Source organism: Patella vulgata, chromosome 3 (assembly GCF_932274485.2).
Source record: "Patella vulgata chromosome 3, xgPatVulg1.2, whole genome shotgun sequence".
NCBI classification, from domain to species: Eukaryota; Metazoa; Mollusca; class Gastropoda; family Patellidae; genus Patella; species Patella vulgata.
In genome coordinates this window covers 39,946,386-39,967,017 of record NC_065881.2, presented here as the reverse complement: position 1 = coordinate 39,967,017, position 20,632 = coordinate 39,946,386, and the positions used below count along the sequence as shown (strand labels likewise).

General features: G+C 33.1%; 1 protein-coding gene across 2 annotated transcripts in view; it reads right to left on the bottom strand.

Moving 5' to 3' along the window:
- Positions 1-20,632, bottom strand: part of LOC126815237 (intermembrane lipid transfer protein VPS13A) — a 103,998-nt gene that overhangs the window by 36,399 nt on the left and 46,967 nt on the right. For both annotated transcript variants that reach the window (XM_056099384.1, XM_056099385.1), the window contains exons 38-54: positions 20,043-20,137; positions 19,549-19,674; positions 18,968-19,110; positions 18,274-18,390; positions 16,085-16,237; positions 13,542-13,715; positions 13,240-13,266; positions 9,385-9,504; positions 8,712-8,837; positions 8,120-8,299; positions 7,007-7,129; positions 6,387-6,539; positions 5,904-6,065; positions 5,323-5,480; positions 4,313-4,418; positions 3,502-3,633; positions 3,049-3,135 (exon numbers count right to left, since the gene is read on the bottom strand). In XM_056099384.1, coding sequence (XP_055955359.1) covers positions 3,049-3,135; positions 3,502-3,633; positions 4,313-4,418; positions 5,323-5,480; positions 5,904-6,065; positions 6,387-6,539; positions 7,007-7,129; positions 8,120-8,299; positions 8,712-8,837; positions 9,385-9,504; positions 13,240-13,266; positions 13,542-13,715; positions 16,085-16,237; positions 18,274-18,390; positions 18,968-19,110; positions 19,549-19,674; positions 20,043-20,137 — 2,182 coding nt within the window. The remainder of the gene's footprint in view (positions 1-3,048; positions 3,136-3,501; positions 3,634-4,312; positions 4,419-5,322; positions 5,481-5,903; positions 6,066-6,386; positions 6,540-7,006; positions 7,130-8,119; positions 8,300-8,711; positions 8,838-9,384; positions 9,505-13,239; positions 13,267-13,541; positions 13,716-16,084; positions 16,238-18,273; positions 18,391-18,967; positions 19,111-19,548; positions 19,675-20,042; positions 20,138-20,632) is intronic.

The following is a 20,632-nucleotide window of genomic DNA, read 5'->3' as shown; positions in this document are numbered from 1 at the left end:
TACACTAGGATGAAAAGTTTAACCTCATTTGCAGGTTTATCTCGTAAACATAATGGGGTCTGTCAGTCCCTCTAATATGCCCACCAGAAGCAAACTTGTCCTTGCTAGCTTAAACTAAGTGTCAAAAAAAATTCCAATTGACTTTTTAACAATCCCACTATGAACCCTATCACATATCTGAGCTTAAGGATTCAACACTTGATCATGGTGATATTCTACAGTTTAACCATGGCTTATTCAAATGTAGAAAACATCAAAATTTAACTGAATATATAAATAGAATTAGACCAGGCAGGCAGGATACGTCCACATTTTGCAAGAGATGGATAGAGAACAAGCTAAAAACAAAAATGATTTTATGTACAATCAGGGCCATAATCCAGAAAGTTATGGTCTGAAATGCGCAAATATCAAAAGGGAATGAGATTTTTGGAATATAAAGATGTTTTAAGTTTCATCAAAATCGGATAAAAATTGTGACCTCTAGAGGGTCCATAACCTTTGTATTACATACTTATACACAATTTTAGTACAAAGAGCGGCCATTTTGTCGAGCAATTTCATTTCGATTTTCCCGAAATTCCAATTCAACCTTCATTATGGTGGAATCGTGATATATCTAAATGGTTTTTAAACCATCACTAGTGTATAACTGTGATATATTCACACGTTTTTTTTTTTTAAATCAGATAAAAATTGTGACCTCTATAGGGACTACAAGCTCAAAACGCGATTTTTTTGTACAACCAAGGGCCATAATTGAGGAAGTTACGATCCAATATGCGCGAATATTGAAAGGAACCAAGATCTTTGGGATATAAACATGCATTCCAAGTCTCATTAAAATCGGATGAAAATTGTGACCTCTAGAGGATCCACAACCTTGATATACCATACTTTACACTATTTCAGGATTTGCATACAAGAGGAGGCCATTTTGTCCGGCAGTTTTGGTCTGGTTGTTCAAAAATTTGAAATCAACCATCCTTAGGGTGTAACGGTGATATACTAAAACGTTTTTTTAATCGGATAAAAATTGTGACCTCTAGAAGGACCACAAGCTAAAAACACGATTTTTTTGTACAATCAGGGGTCACAATTCAGGAAGTTACCATCCGATATGCGCGAATATTTGGGTTATAACCATGCATTTCAAGTTTCATCAAAATCGGATCAAAATTGTTACCTCTAAAGTGTCCACAAACTAAAAACGTGATTTTTCGTAAAATCAGGGGCAATAATCCATAAAGTTATGGTCCGATACATGCGAATATCGAAAGGAACCGAGATCTTTGGGAGATAGACCTATATTTCAAGTTTCGTCAAAATCAGATAAAAATTGTGACCTGTAGAGTGTCCACAAACAAATTATTGACGGACGTCCGGATGGACGGACAAACAGGGGCGACGGGATAATACGTCCACATGAAAATGTGGGTGTATAAAAAAAAACAGCGGTTGCAGGCAAGATATGCCCACATTTTGTAAGAGATGGATAGATTTCAAGGGCCATAATTCAGGAAGTTACAGTCCGATATGCCCGAATATCGAATTGAACCAAGATCTTTTGGATGAAATCATACATTTTAAGTTTCATCAAGTTGGATCCACAACTTTGGTATTACATACTTTTACACTATTTGTGTACAAGTAGCAGCCATTTCGTTGGGCAGTTTTGGTTTGATTTTCACGAAATTCGAACTCTACCATCATTAGGATGTAGCGGTGATATATTTAAATGTTTTTTAAATCGGATAAAAATTGTGACCTCTAGAGGTTCCACAAGTTAAAAAACGTGATTTTTCGTACAATCAGGGGCCATAATCCAGGTATTTACAATCCAATAATCCAGACGACAATGTACGTCCACATGAAAATGTGGCCGTATAAAAAGTTCTTAATTTGACACTGTTCTTTTTTTCCTCCATGAACTGACTTGTTAGAAATATAAGTTGTAAAATATTGATATGGTTCTTCCTTAAGCCCCAATGAACAATCCCACCGAGTGTTAAAAAAAATATCCACTGAATTGGGTCAACAGTCCATGAATTTTAAATCTGTGATTTGTGTAAGGAAAAACCAGAATTTTTACAGTGATCTTCCCTGTGAATAAATGGACATTCCTTTAAGAAATGTGTAGTGTTCACAAAGAATAATGGACATATGGACGACCAAGGCCATACAAAAATATTATTCTAGTTCTCAGACAATCCTTTTGTGTTTTTATTTTATCAATAATGACTTTGGGCTAAATGACTTCTCATAAGCATCCAATTTCCTGGCACTACAAGTATCTCATCATGTTGTTTACAGGAATACATGATTACCCAGTATCATTTATGATTGTCATTAACATTTTTCAGGGTTGCGTACTTGATAAATGAGCCTATGGATTCATTCAAATTTGTTTATCGAGTTAATTCCTGTAACTGGGGTAAAATATTGAGTGCATGTGCATTAATTAATGAGACTCTTATTTATTTTTTGAAATAGAAACAGGTCATGCAGCTCTTTTTAAGTGTCACGGGGTTATCTGAGAACCAGATTATTTTTTTATATGTCCTAAAATAGTTATATTTCTAGATATAATTTAGACATCCTCAGAATTTTTGGATATAAATCAAGACACCCTCAATATTACTGGATATAAATTAGACACCCTCAATATTACTGGATATAAATTAGACACCCTCAATATTACTGGATATAAATTAGACACCCTCAATATTACTGGATATAAATTAGACACCCTCAATATTACTGGATGTAGAACAATACCCTAAAGGTTACTGCCGATTATAAAATATACAAAAATGGCTAAATATATAAAAATATTATTGATAGAAAACCACAGATATATTATTACATCAAAACATCGCATTGATATTAGCAAGAGTTTTAAAGAAATCTACTGGGTTGGATTTGTAGAGAGATAACAACAGTAAGTGCTTTAAATCAATAATGTTTGAATTTGTTCTGTGAAGGAGAAGGTAGGGACTGGATAGTGAATAACACCAATCTGTTTATATATAATAACAATAAACTTACAGTTAATTCTAGAGTACTCTCATTAACAGAAGCATTAAACAATGGTATGTTCTGTCCATTGTCCAATGCTTGTTGTTCAGAAGTTCCCTGAAAAAAATATTTGATACTCTTACTTGTTAGACAATAATTATTAACTAAAATATCTTAACAACTCGTGAAATATCCTTATTGACATCTTTAAATCGCTAGTGTATATAATGAAGACATCGCATTTTCCAGAAATATAATGCTGTGTATTTAACATATATTTATACAGAACTAAGTACTAAACTGTAGATACATTTTAGATTGCATTCTAAATTTGTGGGGTATGTTATGGCATGTGCGGTATTGCTGGTATCTTTTGCCACTGTCTATTCTGTCTAATTTTCATGAAGCAGCTGTCTTGTATTTACATGTAGTATAACTTTACTTGATGTAAATATTAGTAAAAGATTATGCGGTATGACTTACCTCTAGTAAATATTTGATAGATATAGGCAATAGATTATGTAGTATTACAGTAGGGTGTAGATTTAGTATATAGTATTTAGCTGTCTTCTCATTTCCTGCTTCAAAATATATATCTTCTATTGTTGGACTCACCTGTAACAAAATATTGTCATGAATATTAACTCTATTTTTTTTTATATATTCGGAAATGAAATGGGGTTTAACGTCCTACTGTTCTGCTCTGAGGGAAATTTTGCTCAGAGAGCGGTGCTGCGGCCGACGCTTATATCGATGTCCAGCTGCCAAGGGATCTTTTACGTGCACGCCAATGTGTACGTGGAACCTCATTTTTTCGTCCAATCTAAAAAACTACAACAGTCCTTGTCAGGCCCTCCACAACTGACAAGGGGAAACCACGCCGGAAAATCCTGATCAACATTCTCGACACCAACACCAGGAGCAAACCTGTGAACTTTAGGCTAGCAAGCCAGCGTCTTACTCACTTAGCCACCGTGGCTCTCTTATATATTCGGATAAGATTATTAATACAATTTTCTTAATATATATCTATATAAACATGAAAGTTTGCCTATAAAATAATCACATAATTAACCAGGTAGTTTTTTTTCATCAAGAAATTCAATGATGCTATTTATGTTGTATTTGGTGATTTAATTATAAAAGTGAGAATCAATTATTACTGCCTTATCATGGATGTTAGAAAATTGGTGATTTTCCACCAGTGTTTAGTTAATCAAAAATAAAAACAAACTAAGTTTGAACATATAAACCCTATTCTAATTATACTATTAAGAAAGAAGAACACACTTACATTAAAATATAATGATGGTTGTCCTGGTGAATTTTTACAACATATTTGTTTAATATTACATGTTTCACTATCCTTCCATTTAAAACCCATTTCAGACTCCATATACCTAGAAAATATGTATAATAAATTCAAATACAATTATGTATCATGCTCCTCTCCCACGTTATTCATCAACAACCTCATCCCAACACTCTCCCTCCCTCAATCTCTTCTGACATTACTAATTACTAGAGATATGACCAGCATAGGCTAATGTTCTCATTTCTGACAGAATAAATCATAAAGTAGTGTGCCAACCCAAGATTAAAGAAGATCGAACCTTGGTTTTTCATCCCATCTAAACGCCTGTATATTGTCCCTTGCCAAGCCCTCCGCCCTGCAGCACTGACAGGGGGGAACCAAGCCGGAAATAGTTCTTGTAGGTTCTTTACATTTTAGTTATAATATTCCATCAGTGACATTTAGTCATTGGCTAAAGCAATAAAGAGCATTCTTGTTTGAAAACGTCAACAGAATAATTTTCAAAATGTTGCACAAATATTTTAGTAATTGTTCATCTATAGGTTTATCGATTTATCTACCATTAAATAGTTTAACTATGCTCAATCCATAGTACAAATCGCTTTGTCCATACATAACAAATTAACACACAAGCTTCGATGTAGCTGTCTTTGATCCAATGACCTTCTGACTTTATTTAGCTACAGTTGTATGTTATCTGAGTCTGAAGTGTGGCTATAACACTTATCAGTTACCCTTATGACATCATATCATCTTATAATTTCAAGGCGAAATAATTTGTACTTTGGATACAGCATTGTATAAACTATTTCAATAGTAGAAAATACCAAGACTTCACTTTTAGGGATACATTTATTTGACAATTCTGATCCTAAATAAGCAACCAAAAATATTTCTTAAAAGATAATTCATGAGTGGCATCCACAAAGTCATATGAGAAAATATTCATATTGTGTAAGTGGTCACATATATTTGAGAATTATACTTACTCTCCGCCTAGTGGTTTAAAATATATTTCACCAGATAAACTATAAACAGCTTTAAGTGGTACACTGAATGTTTCACCAGGATGTGCTATACCACATGTCTCTAACTTAGTATCACCTTTATATAATATCTCGACAGGTATATCTAAATTATTTACCATCTATAAAATAAACACATAATTACATTTACCTTTTTATACCCTTGTTTCATGAAATCTACAAATTTGATTTATTCTCACCAAAAAATATATGTAGTTCATTTTGAACTATCTACTTACAGTAAGGTATTTTGAGTGAGTATTTGTTAAAACTTCTTGAAAACCACTGCAATATTTGTATGAAGTGTTAAATGAATTTTACAACGATGGATTGATAATTTATTTCAAATTTTGCATGCTCTAATTTGAGCATTCCACAAATAACTGTTGGCATAGTTTTAATGGATAAAATTTGTGAAGGCAAGATATTCTAGGAAATAGGGATTTTGCTCGTTTGTTTTGTGTTGAACAGATAGCAATAAATGGATGAAATAAACCAATATAATTAGGCTGTATGACAAACTGATGTTGAACTGTTGCACCCACCTGTATAATTGATCTGAGAGATACGATCTTCTGTCCTACATTAACATCTGTACATGCTACAACTGACCACATATCACCTAGATGTGATTTCTGATTGATCTGGAATAATCGTTTCTCCGCTCTTTTGATAATTACTTCCCTTGTTGCTCCAAACTGTTCAACCTGTTCAATACACATTTAAATATAATAACATCTATTCAAATACATAGTTTATGAATACACATTCAAAGATACATTCCAACGAAAGTATAGGGTACTTATTTTGTATATATGGAAAGTAGAGACACCCAATCTTACCAGACAACTACAGGATTACCTGAAAAACAATCATAGTACGCGCACAGGACAAAAATGCCTGTGCCAGTAATGTAAATAGCACTTTTGATGTGCTTATCTGGCTAGCGGTTGTGAGAACATGAGAGACTGCAATGTCCAGTAGACTCTGCTTAATCAGATTCAAACACATTGGTGTTACTGTTTTACCTGGAATATGATTTTCTTCTCAACACCTTGTTGTGTAGATTTAATAACAGATTTTTTAGGTGACATAGACATAACCGAACCAGGTTTTTCATACGTTGGTAGTTGTTGATCACTAGCTAGTTTAACTCGACCATTCTCACTATTTTCAGGACTCTATAAAAATAAAAAGATTAATCTGTACAATATAATACATAAAATTAATAAATCTCTCAATCAAAATATTCACAGCCTTAATCACTAATTTTAAAGCCTAATATTTAAACACAAGTCTAACCAAAGCTTTCCCACTGAACAATAAACACCTGTTACATTCATTAAATCAATATTTAAATAAGAATACTATTAACACCAATAGTAAAAGAATTAACATTCAATTGTTTTTAAATAGAAATTTTATTTTGGATTATTAAGCTTTGATGTTAAATTTATGCTTTATCTTCAGTTAGGAAAAGCCAGATTTGGACTATTTACAGCTGATGTAAAACATTTCTCTACAATTTACAGTATACCAAAGTACAGTACACACCACACCAAGTATTTTTCTGCACCTTTAGTAATATGTTATATATGTAGATATTAAGTGCAAACAATTACTAATTAAAAGTTATTTATATATATACCTGGAAGCTTGTATCAAGTTTTAACAGTAGATCTAACCCTGTCTGGTTTTTAAATATATATGGACTTAATACTTCATCTTTAGATACTGCTTGATCTACCAAATTGTAAGCATCATTAAATGCCTACAAGAAAGAAAATATGTTACAATATATATATTGAGTTTCAGAAAAGATTAGCACTAATTTTAGAAATCTCAAATTCGTATTTTGAATACTATGATTTTCCAATTTCTTTTTACATTATTATCCCGCGCCGAACCATAAAGCATATCTCATAAAGATATCTTTCTGAAACTTTGTACACACATCAACCTATTACAGTAGTTGTGACCTTTGCCATTTAGGAATTTCTGGGATTTATATTTTTTGTGTTTCCATGGAAACAAATTTGACTTAGTTTTTGGTGTACCAATTTGTTTCCGGAGCACATCTCATAAACCGTTTAAGATATCTTTCTGAAACTTTGTACAGACATCAACCTATTACAGTAGTTGTGCCTTTTGCTATTTAGGAATTTCTGGGATTTATATTTTTTTTGTGTTTCCATGGAAACAAATTTGACTTAGTTTTTGGCATTCAAATTTGTTTACAGAGGATATCTCATAAACCATTCAAGAAATCTTCATGAAACTTTCTACAAACATTAACCTATTATATTAGTTGTGCCTTTTGCTAATTTGGAATTTCTGGGATTTAATCATTTTTGTGTTTCCCTGGAAACAAATTTGACTTAGTTTTTATGCACAATTTTATTTCCCGAGCATTTCTCTTAAATCGTTCAAAATATCTTTTTGAAACTTTGAACACACAACATCCTCTTACAGTAGTTGTGCCTTTTGCTAATTAGAAATTTGTCGGATTTAATAATTTTTGCGTTTCCATGGAAAAAAAATAAGCTTAATGTTTAACATACAGCAGCTGATTGAGGTAGGCAAAGGTTGTTGTGCAAACCTTACAGGGAGTAGCGGCCCTGCCTTACCGAGCTACTATGATCAGAGTATGAATCTTCTGACTCATTGATATTCCAAGAAGTTGTTTTTCCTTATGCCTTCCAAACAAGTTCAAGGGCGCGGGATGGTGATGACTTGTCATCTTGTTTGAATGTTGACATACCTTTCCTAGATTACCCAAGACTTCTAAACATGTTTTAGTCATAGTAATATTTAATATATCAGTAGATTTGATATTTATAGTCATTCTGGGTGGAGGTGGGGGTTTAACATCTACAGCACTCTCACCATCTTCACTAAAAGAATCATTCATTGCAGTTACTTCTTCATTACTGGCCAACACCTGACAAGTACAATTCAATAGTTTTATAAGTAAAAAATTTCTGCAAGGATGCATGCTTGTATAATTAATTGTAGAAAGCATTATTCAGCTTTGAACAATATTCCTCATCATAGTTTGATATGGTACTAGACATTGTAGCCAAACAATTAATTATGACATGATTAAAGGCACGTTGCTCACAAATATTTCAGAAGTCTAAAATATGTAATATTTTCAAGTAAAGACTGTTACGTAAATCTAGCAAACACAAGTATTAAAAAACTGGGCTGGCCTGTACAAAAAAAGACAGAATTGTTATTACTTCATCAACTTTACGTGTCTAGAACACACAAAGATAACCCATGTGAATAAATTTTGGACCAAAATGTTTTTAAATAAAAGTACTATGGTGATGTTTAATATTAAAACTTACAGCTAGACCTAGTTCCCAACGATTTACTTTACCATCTTTAACAACAGGTTCTAATAATGGTTCCCATACAGCTAATAACTCATTATAATATGCTACTTCTACACCTAGAGATGATTCTACTTGTAACTGTAAGTGTATATAAAACAAGCATTCTTAGAGCACAGTTGAACTAATACATGTCCTCTACAAACCCAAACAAATTTGACAATACATGTCCCCTATAAGCCCCAACAAATTTGACGATACATGCATATATAGGGAGTTGATACTGTGAATACATTTCTGTGAATATATAGTTCAAATGCATATAGTTGAAATAAACTCTGTAAACAGCATTCTTACTGAATTGGTCTTTAATTATGTAAAACAACATACTAAATTTCAATCAAATATCTCAAACTTTTAACTTAATACAATTACAGAAAATTTAATTTTCAGTTTAAATTACCAAAGGATAAGAATTCAGTAAAATATCTCGAAGTTTATTGAGCATAAAATTCTAGAAAACACAAATTTAATTGGATACATCTGTACTATACATTTAATATGCTGGCAAAACCCCAACTAATAAACTTCAAATGGTAGAATAAAATAAAGATTTGGTCCTCAACCTTAGCCAAAAATAGTAGTCCATTTTCTTAAATTTTGTCAAACAAATAGAATACATCTGTACCTGTGAACTCCAATTTTTCACTTCTCCTTGGAAATATGATTCCACTATGAGAAGGGGGACAGTTCTCTTCCCAATTCCTCCTTCCAGTTTTATGATTAATGATGATAAATTTATAATCATCTGAAAAAACAAAACATTTTACAAAAATATTAACACATAATTAAATATTTAACCAGCATCTTTTGTTTGGGTGAGAATTGTAAGGAGTTTTTGGAATGGAAATATCTGAATCAAAATTGTTTTAACTGGTTACGGCAAAGAAGCAAAAAATAACATAGCAGATTTAGTGATCCTTATCAATTCTTCCAGATATGTTACAAAACAGATTATATATTCCATTTTCCTCAATAATAATATTTTAAAAACAAGGTTTGATATTTTGTTCAGTAATGTATAAGTTCATAAACATCATATTTATGTCCAAATTTAATAGTTCAACCTATTGAATCTATCAACAAAAGATACTATAGAGTAAAAACACATTAATGTCATATGAAAAATAGTATAATGTTTATATGTGTAATAATAAATGACATTTCACTTCACACAGTATCAGGATGTTTTATTTGAGTTATTAGATAGAGGGACACAAATGATCTTTTAAATAAAGACATATAATACCATGCCAATAAAATAATCTATAAGACTAAGTCAAAGTTTACCCGTTTGCCACTCTCCCCTTACATTTAGTTATTATGGGATTATCCAGAAATCAACTTTTATTTAATGTATTTTATAGAACCAGTAAGTTATTTTGTCAATATTTCAATCAGTTGATTGGAACTACATACATGTGTGACAGTAACAGGGTTGGCAGGTGTGATAAAAAAATAGACAGATAAGAGCAAAGTGCACTTAACCTGACTTACACACAATACGGCCGATCAATAAAACCTTATATACTCTCTTCAGGATGCATTCTGTTAGAGCTAAATCTGCCTATTGCAGGTCTTTATATTTTGGCTTCAAATAGTACATAAACTATTATTTAAACATTTATTCACATGACAAGCCTATAATCAACTCTCTAGGTCATTTAAATTGATTGAAATACGGTTGCCATTTAATGATTTAATCTAAAAATGGCAAATATAGGCTAAATCTCGAATAACCGTGGTTATGATAATAAAAACCCTATGCAACATCTTGTCAAAACTTCAAACAGTGATAACTTTGATCAAAATAAAGTAATTATAAAGAAATCATCAATATATTTTTTTTGCATTATCTATTTTTGAACTATTATAACAAGAATGGCCAGCTCTTTATTTAAATATTACATAATGTATCTTTAACGAAGAATGGTTCAATAATTAATTATGTATTATCTACATAATAGACATGACAGAATTTCATTTAACACATTTTTAAATTGGGATACCCTATGGACTTGCATGCAATTACTAAAACTCTATACACGTTTAAACTAAAGATCAATATTAAAGAACAAATCCCACAACATACAAATCATCAATAATTCAAATAAATTTAATTGAAAAAATCATATAAACCACAAGTATGCCTCTTACAAAATTGCTGGTAGTGTATCAAAGTAAAATATAGAAATACAGTGGACTCTGTCACATCCGACATGGTACGGGATCTTTACAATAATTCGGATCACACAGCGTTTCGGAATACCGAGCTTTCTCCAAAACAAGAAATACTGTAACTTCGAAAACCGGAAGTATTTTTATATTGAAGCTTCAATTATACCCTGATCTAGTGGTTGTAATATTGATGTAGTATTTGGTGGCAAAAATTGAATATTTACTTTGCTGTACATGTCACAGATATGGGACGGTGCATTGTCCATAAACAAAAGAATGTTACGTCGTTGAGGCCTCATTTGACGATTGAGTTTTTCAAGCCAATCAGAGTAAATGGCACCTGTCATCCAAGCTTTGCGATTAGCCGACCAATTGACTGGCAGGTTGATCTTGTCCACTCCCTTAAAACATCCTTTGATGTTAAAACGTTCTTTCCACGAAGAAAGCCAGCCATCCAATGCTTTAAAATCACCACAATTCATTTCATTCGCAAAAAACAACGCTTTACTCTTAATTATTGGACCTGATATTGGAATGTTTTTACTTCTGGCGTGTACAAACCACTCACGTGTCATTGTGTTGACGTCTTCAAATTTTGAGTTGATGTAAAATCGTTTCTTACTGCAGGTTAAATTATCGGCAAACTTCTGTTTAAATTCATCTTTACGCTTTAATATGTCTGACACTGTAGCTCGGCCAATTGAATACTTAACGGCTAAATCCTTCTGCGCAGGTCGTGGAACTTTCTCGAAATCTGCTATAAGTTGCCGCTTTACATCTAATGTCTTATCTGTTCAGGCACGCTTTGCAGGATGTTCAGACATTTTGAATACAATAATGTATAATGATTCTTCAATCGTGGCAATTTTTATATAATGTCGCGGTATTTGACATGAGTAACTAAAATCAAATACCAAGCGCATTCTTACAAGAGATTATAAATTGTAAAATAATCAACAAAGAATTTATAACATTACCGGTATCAAAGTAATCAACACAGACCGGCGCTTGCGAGTTTTAATCTCACCGATAATTGATTGGTGATTGCTTGTTAATCTTTTCTGGCTTCACACCCATTGAGTTTTAATCTCACTGATAACTGGATGCTTCACACCCACCGTTTGAAGTACGGATTATACGGTGTCGATTTAATGGAAATTATGTGACGGGACGGCTGATTGATGTCGGAATCCGGAACATACAGAATTCGGATTCACCAGCGATTTTTTGGCTGAAGTAATAAGGAAATAAATCGGGACATGAAAATCATGTCGGATGTCACAGCAATCCGGAGTGATTAGAGATCGGATGTGACAGAGTCCACTGTAGCATGTATAGAATAATTTTGTATTTTACAAATTATTAAAGAAACAGGTACATACTCATTAGCATATATAATTCCATACTTATATTTTGTATCAACAAATTATAAATACAACCCATTGGCAAGATCATAATCAATTTTTGCCAACTTTCTATCAAGTGCAATGTACGAAAATTCATGCTTCTAACAATCATAACAAGGGACAATGGGTAACAAATTAGGAGAGTTTTGTCATAACAAAAAATATAGTAGCATAGGCTATGTCACAGCTTTACAATAAACATACAGGTGGAAATGTCGGAATTTTATATATTTCAAAATTGGTTTCAGAATAATGATGTAATTTTAAAAATTCATAAAAGATGACTGCATCAAAACATTTATTTACTTGTTACAGGCCCATAAGAACCGCCTCCTCCAGCTCCCTATGATTGTGAAATAATTGCTACTTAGTTTAAACATGGCCGTCCCCAGGGCAAGCCATTTTGCTATCTACGCTAGCAGACGCCCCCACCCCACCCCAATATGATTTTGTTGTAACAGACCTGTGTTATTATATGTTATCCAACGAAAAATTGATGAATGCAGAATTTGTGCAAAGATAGAAGCAAATGTTGCCATATGCAGAATTATGTAAATAAAACCTACTATTCAACATTATGTAAAACCCAGGTGTACTCCTGCTAAAAACTGAAACGTTCTTTGGCAAAAAATCCAGATGTAAACTAAGTATGTCAAAAAATGAACAACTGGCAAAATTTTAATTTTAAAACCCTGGGTGGACGGCAATTTACGACCATATTCAAATGTGGGCATATACATATATAATTCTGTGTAAGTCATGCTGAATTAATATGAAATATTATAACAAGCTGTAACCTCTACTTAACCAAAATTTCAATCCAAATTATAACAACAACAATAGGCAGGCAGATATGATAGTTTTAAATGAAATTAAAGGAGATTAAATATGGTAGCAACCTGCTCTTTACGGTGTACTTTGGGAACCTGGAATAGAGTATAGTGATGATGTTTAGTATGAAGTGCTTTCTTAACTTGCTTATTATCAGATCATCATTTACATCAAAAAGAGTTTATATTAGTATTAGAAGATGACAAAAACTTCAGGATTGTGTATAGATAATTTCAAACATGCAATTACTAAATGACAATGAAAATTTACTTACTAATTTATCCACTTTATATTTTTTAAAACGTCTAATAAAGGTAGTGGAAATATACTATACATGTTATATAATTATGAAACAGACTATAGTTTGTACCTGTTCTTCTCTTTCAGAAGGACCTTTAACAGGGCTGGTACTTGCAACACCAGATATATTATCCTTATATCTGTCTGGTAGTTGGATGAACCAGAAATCCTTGTTTTCATTTAGTTTCTTTACAGCCCACAGATCAGCTGGTACACTTTCTTGCTTCTTTTTATCATCTGTATCCTAGAACACAAAATATGCCACATTTGAACAAATACATAAAAAATGAGAAATGGAGTTTAACATCCACTCAATCCAAACTAGGTTATTACGGGATTAACATATGGTACAATTTTATTTTGATTATTTGCATTGGATTCTTCAGTAGTGAAACGAAAACACCACAAGGTTGAACAGGCAACACTACTCCTGTTACCTAGATACTTGGGATCGAAACCATGCCACCTGACTCTAGACAGATCTTGTGATCTAATAGTAAGTGCAGAGGGACTGCACCACACAAAATTTACAAGATAGGTTGCAAGGCAACGAAATATACGCCCACAGCAACTAAATTGTCCGGGCAGTCAACAAGGGTTGTCGCATATTTTTACTTTTTTCGGTAATGAAACATTTATAATACACTAAAATCTGATTAAGAGCAACAACTCACGAAGTAATTATCAGAAAACTATTAGAATTTGTTTGGTTTTTATAAAGTTCTGCCCCATGCTAACGTTTTGTATGCAAAGCTTTTAATATCATAGATTTAACTGTTCAAGTCATAAAAATTCATTGAAAATCAATATACTTGTTCGTCTCAAGATCTTAAACTCTGTGTATCAATCTGAAGTCAATCGGATGATAACTTAAGGGCCATAACTTTGGCAGTAATTCTCGGAAATCGTTGAAAATCAATAGGAATCTTCGTCTCATGACCCCAAACACTGTGTATAAATTTAAACTCAATCGGATATTAACTTGAGCCTCAAGAGCATCCACAAGATTTTTTGAAGTGATCAAGGGCCATAACTCTGGCAGTAATTATCGGAAATCGCTGAAAATCAATAGGCTTCTTCGTCTCATGACCTTAAACACTGTGTATAAATTGAAAGTCAATCGAATATTAACTTTCGCTTCTAGAGCATCCACAAGATTTTTCAGAGTGATCAAGGGCCACAACTCTGGCAGTAATTATCAGAAATCGCTGAAACCAATAGGCTTCATCATCTTATGACCTTAAACACTGTGTATAAATTTAATGTCAATCGGATGTTAACTTTAGCCTCTAGAGCAACCACAAGATTTTTTGAAGTGATCAAGGGCCATAACTCTGGCAGTAATTATCGGAAATCGTTGAAAATCAATAGGTTTCTTCGCCTCATGACCTTAAACATTGTCTATAAATTTAACGTCAATCGGATATTAACTTTGGCCATTAGAGCATCCACAAGCTTTTTTGAAGTGATCAAGGGCCATAACTCTGGCAGTTATTATCGGAAATCGCTGAAAATCAATAGGCTTCTTCGTCTCATGACCTTAAACACTGTGTATAAATTTAAAGTCAATCGGATATTAACTTTGGCCTTTAGAGCGTCCACAAGATTTTTTGAAGTGATCAAGGGCCATAACTCTGGCAGTAATTATCGGAAATCGTTGAAAATCAATAGGCTTCTTCGTCTCATGACCTCAAACACTGTGTATAAATTTAAGGTCAATTGGATATTAACTTTGGCCTCTAGAGCGTCCACAAGATTTTTCAAAGTGATCAAGGGCCATACCTCTGGCAGTAATTATCGGAAATCGCTGAAAATCAATAGGATTCTTCGTCTCAAGACCTTAAACACTGTGTATAAATTTAAAGTCAATCAGATATTAACTTTAGCCTCTAGAGCGTCCACAAGCAATTGTGGACGCCGGACGGACGGACGGACGGACGGACGGGGGCGACGACAATATACGACCACATTTCAATGTGGGCGTATAACAAAAACAAATACACGGACAGGACATTATACTCAGGAAAACACAAACATACCGACAATTCAAAAAAAAGTGAATGGATCCAAGAGTACAAATTAGTCCCATTGGCCACCCAACTCCACTATTTATATACAGTGCACTCTGTCACATCCGACATCGTACGGGATCGTTACAATATGTTGGATTATGCAGAGTGTCGGAATACCCAGTTTTCTCAATACCAGAAATATTGTAACTTCGAAAACCGGAAGTATTATTATAATGTAGCTTCGAACATAGAACTTAGAATCACCAGAATGTTATTCCCTTTAAAAAGTATAAACCTTTCTGTACATTCAAAATTTGATTACATTAATTTTTATTTCATTTAACATGCGTAGGCATTTTAAATAGGTCACGTCTGTCATTAATTTATCTTCTTTGCCGTCTTAAGTTGATCGTATGACGGGACGGCTGATTGATGTCGTAATCCGGAACGTACAGAGGTCGAATTACACAGAGATTTTTTGACTGAAGTAATAAGGAAATAAATCGGGACATGAAAATGGTGTCGGATGTAACAGAGTGCCGGAATGATCAGAGGTCGGATGTGACAGAGTGCACTGTACAAGAAATGTTGTATAACTTACTGGTTGTACAGAGAAACCACTAGATATAGCAGCCATTGTTCTAATAGTAGCTGGTGATATATTTAATATTATATCTGTGATGTTTATATCTATATGATGATCTCTACCATGTGGTGCACTACTCACTAAATTTATATCACAAGCTGGTAAAATCTGAAAATATCAAACAATAACGTATGGTGTTTTAGCTATGTGAACTATTCAATTGGGAAATGTCTATAGGGTAGATCTACAAAACCACCTACATTTTTTAAATTGTTTCAATGGCATTTAGTAATTGAACTGGAGTATACAGGTCACAGTTCTATGGAATACAATTACTGCTTATAACTGAGTGACATTTCGACTAGGCTTGATGATGACTAGAGAAGCCTAGTCGAAACGTCGCTCAGTTATAAGCTGTAATTGTATTCCATAGAACTGTGACCTGTATACTACATTTTTTAAATATACAGACACTAAGCATTTACTTACAGTACATGACATTATCAAGTGATAAAAAGAGGCTAGTATTTGAGAGGGTTGCATGTAACAGGACTCAAATTGTCCAAATTTTAAAATCAATATATGTCAGGGCTAGAAATTCACGCGAATCTCCGAATCTGATTAGCGCAAGGATTCTCACAAGTGCTTACGTTGCATATCTACAAGGATTCACGTAAAAATTTTCTAAAAAAACCCAACAAACTAACTATCTTGGAGAATTGAGGAGTCAGACTATTGAATGTGGGTCAGTGTGAGTAATCAGCTGTATTTTGTCGGCTTTAGCCGATTGGTAAAACAATAAATCGGCAACTGGTATCATAAATCAAACTACTTTAGGCTAAATTACAACGGGGTAATTATTACTTGTTAATAAAGAAGTCAACCAACTTGCTTGTCGGCTACAACAACAGTCATACAACAACAGTCATCCTTAGTGAGAATCATCCAACATGTGGTTCATAATCCGAGTAATTAGCACATTTAACGGTGATTTTGACAATCCGGAAAAAAAACCCCCAAAACACGCTTGCTGATAATTCATAATAGGTTCAGCAAAATACGCCACGTGGCGAATAAAGACGATCTCGGCATGGTTTGCAAATCGCATGTCTTTACGCTCCGTCCATGTGAATTCCAGGTACCAGTAAATATTAAAATAATAACTGGATCATACATTTATGGAATGACTGACCAGTTGTTAGGTAAATTTAAATCTTCATTGAATATAATCCCCTGGTAGAACACCGAATACACGGAAAGAGAAACAGTGGGTATTTTCCCGACAGATCTCAAATGCTGAATTCCAATGACATGTGACATATCGGTTGGAATTAGGTCTATAAACCAGATCTAAACAGCGTTTACCGTCATGATTTTTTATTTTATACACATGCTGACAGAAGCTTAATTTTAAAAATATTATTGAAGGCTATATCATAGTTGACAGAATTTTATTTTATAGCAATTTCAGTTGTGGTTGTCAAGTGATCATTGGGCCGTTTGTCTATCGACAAATGAATTAAAACTCTTGAAACTTACATGACTAGTTACGTGATGGACAAAAGACTACAAATTGTGTTATGAAGAAATGCCATGGTGCCATATCAACTTATTTTGGCTAAGGCATTTTCTGGATATTTCTTTTGACACTATTTAAGTGTTTACAAAACAATCCATCTGATTGATCTATTTTTATCATTGTTCTTGTATTTTGATGTTTTAGATTAACACAATAAACACAATTTTGTTTTTTAGACACTATTATTAATTAAGATTCAGAGGATTCGCGCAAATGCCATATATGTGAAATTCACAATCCTCTTAGATTCTCGCAAAAAATGACAAATTTCTAGCCCTGTATGTATATATTCAAAGAGTTTGGTTACTGGCTAGCAAATATTCTGGGTTTCAAAAATAAGAGTGTTTGAAAAATATGTTCAGACAACTATCTTTTTTAATTAATGCATGTCTTTACTGAGCCAGTTTAAAGTAATTAAAGACTGTCATAGATGCCAATATCGAAAGGAACCGAGATCTTAGGGAGATAAACCTTTATTTCAAGTTTCGTTGAAATCGGATAAAAATTGTGACCTGTAGAGTGTCCACAAACAATTGTGGACGGACGGACAGGGGCGACGAGAATATATTTCCACATGAAAATGTGGGCATATAAAAAAACAAGTGATTAGAGTCAAACTACAAACCTTAGTACCAGGTCCTTCTCTTCTATTATATAAACACGATTTAATCTGGAGATTTTTAATGGCTCCCTGCATAGTTTGTACATCAGGTGTATTTCTCATCTTAAAGAACACTTCAGTCTGTAAAAAAAATGTATCTTAAAAATGACATCCAAGTATAAATCATATATCACTATACATTATATTATATCAATTTATATACACATTTGTGACTGTCGTTTGTCTGCATGTTCTGGGTTAGTGGCTACATCAGGGCTGCTTTAAGGTTGAAATTTGGGGTATAAGGGCAGGTTGAGTTGGGAATTAACATAGCTTAGTAGCCTTTCATTACCATGTCAGGTGCAATGTCGGGTCTGTACAGCATAGTGGCTTCACTAGGGTTGCCCTAACGTTGAAATTTCAGGTATAGTTAGGAGCTATAGTATATAGTATTAAAGCCGCAGGGCAATATCTAAGGTTTCATGGTCTAATCCACACTACATTGCATTCAGATTTATCATTTAATTATACGAAAACAAACCCAAAATATCAACACCAAATAATCTCCTGGCTTGTATTCATTTGGATTAAAAAGAAGCCCATAAAAGTATTTTAGCTTAACTTCATTGAAGTCAAATCCTTCAAATTGTGGGAATTCTATTTAAGGTTAAAATATGTCATGGTGCAGACATTATCTAATAAGAAATATTTCACTTACATCTAAGACAAGTACATTAGTATTAGGTTCAAGCTGATCTTCTAGAAGTATAATTTCTGGTCGTTCTATAGTAAATATTATATTCATTTCACCAACTGGTGGGGGGGCAGGTTCTGCTGGTTTTACTGGTGGTGCTGCTGTTTCTATAATATATAAAGTATATGATAGCTAATGCTCAACTGCCTGCACAGTAGTCAAACCAATATCCCTAACCCAGAAGATTACATTAGTCAAGATACAGGGATCAAATACATATTCAGGTCAGATTTAACAAAGAAAATCTAACTTAGACACTGAATACAGAAATATTTGTATTTCAATGTAAGCAGAGCTTGAACATTCTGTTGACATTAGTTGTTAAGAGAATTTTTCAGTACAATGCGAGTCATTTTTGCACCAGAAATCTGTCAAATTTATGGAATAATTCATAATAAAATAAATGAGTCAAGCATATTGTGATTCCCACCTCACAATTTGATATAGTATATTGTGGAAAGGTGAATTCCCACACATCGATTCCATGAAGTATCATGATAAAACCAGATTACATGATATTAAAACATTTTTCAACAACAATCTACCTTTAGTGTCTTTTGCAACAGGAGCAACAGATGGAGCAGGGGCTAAACCTTTAGTAAAGAAATCTCCCAGTGTCATGAGGAACTCGACACAAACACAGATTTTCAAACTACATACAGTTATAGTTACTGAAATATATAACAATAATAAATATCAATCACCGTTCTTGTCACATACAAAATACAAATTATTATTTTGAGTTTCACAATTTTTTTATAACTTTTGATATATTATGTCTATTTGGACAGTGCTAGTTTTAGTTCCTTCAAAGACAACAAGTTTATTCTTGATCACCATTTAACCCATACAGGGTCTGATCGCTGTTCACATTCTCTTCTCTTCTTTTTCATAGATTTTTTGTGAAATAATTAGCCATTCATGAGCCCAAAGCAGGGAATCTTGGGGATGTTCTAGACACGAGTTGAAATTATGGCAGAAAATCCTAGAACATTAGTTAAAAAAACCCCAAGCATTTGATTTTTGAGAAAGAAATTACCATTTTTATCTTGTGTAGAATTCTGTGTAAAGTCTATATCTATCATGTTATCTCTAGCTGGTCCACCTGCTACTAATATACTTCTAGTTATCATTCTAAAAATTAAAAAAACAAACTTACATTATTCAATCACAGTCATTACAAAAATAATGAATGGTAACTGCCACATGCAAGGACCATATAATAAGATCTGTAGATCAAAATTTTCTTGTGCCAAAACCTTTAAACAGTTCATTTTGGTCAAATGACTTTTTCCTACTGAACCCCAAAAGAGTAGAATGATCTGCCACTGGAAATAAAGAACTCTCCAGATGTTGTTGTTTTTAGATCCAGACTTAAAACTTTTATGCTTAAGAAAGCATTCACTTTGTGACAGTTGCGATTGTTTTTGAGCATGCTCATTCATGCATATTGCACAATATAAATAGGCTATTACTATCTATACAAAAATAACACCCTTCTCCACTTGGATATATTTGTGTCTCTTTAAAAATAATCTTTACAGAGATGTGCATGACCAAAATAACCCACTTTATATTGTAGGGAATAGAGGAATTAAAAAGAAACAAAGTTTGAAATATTCGTTTTAT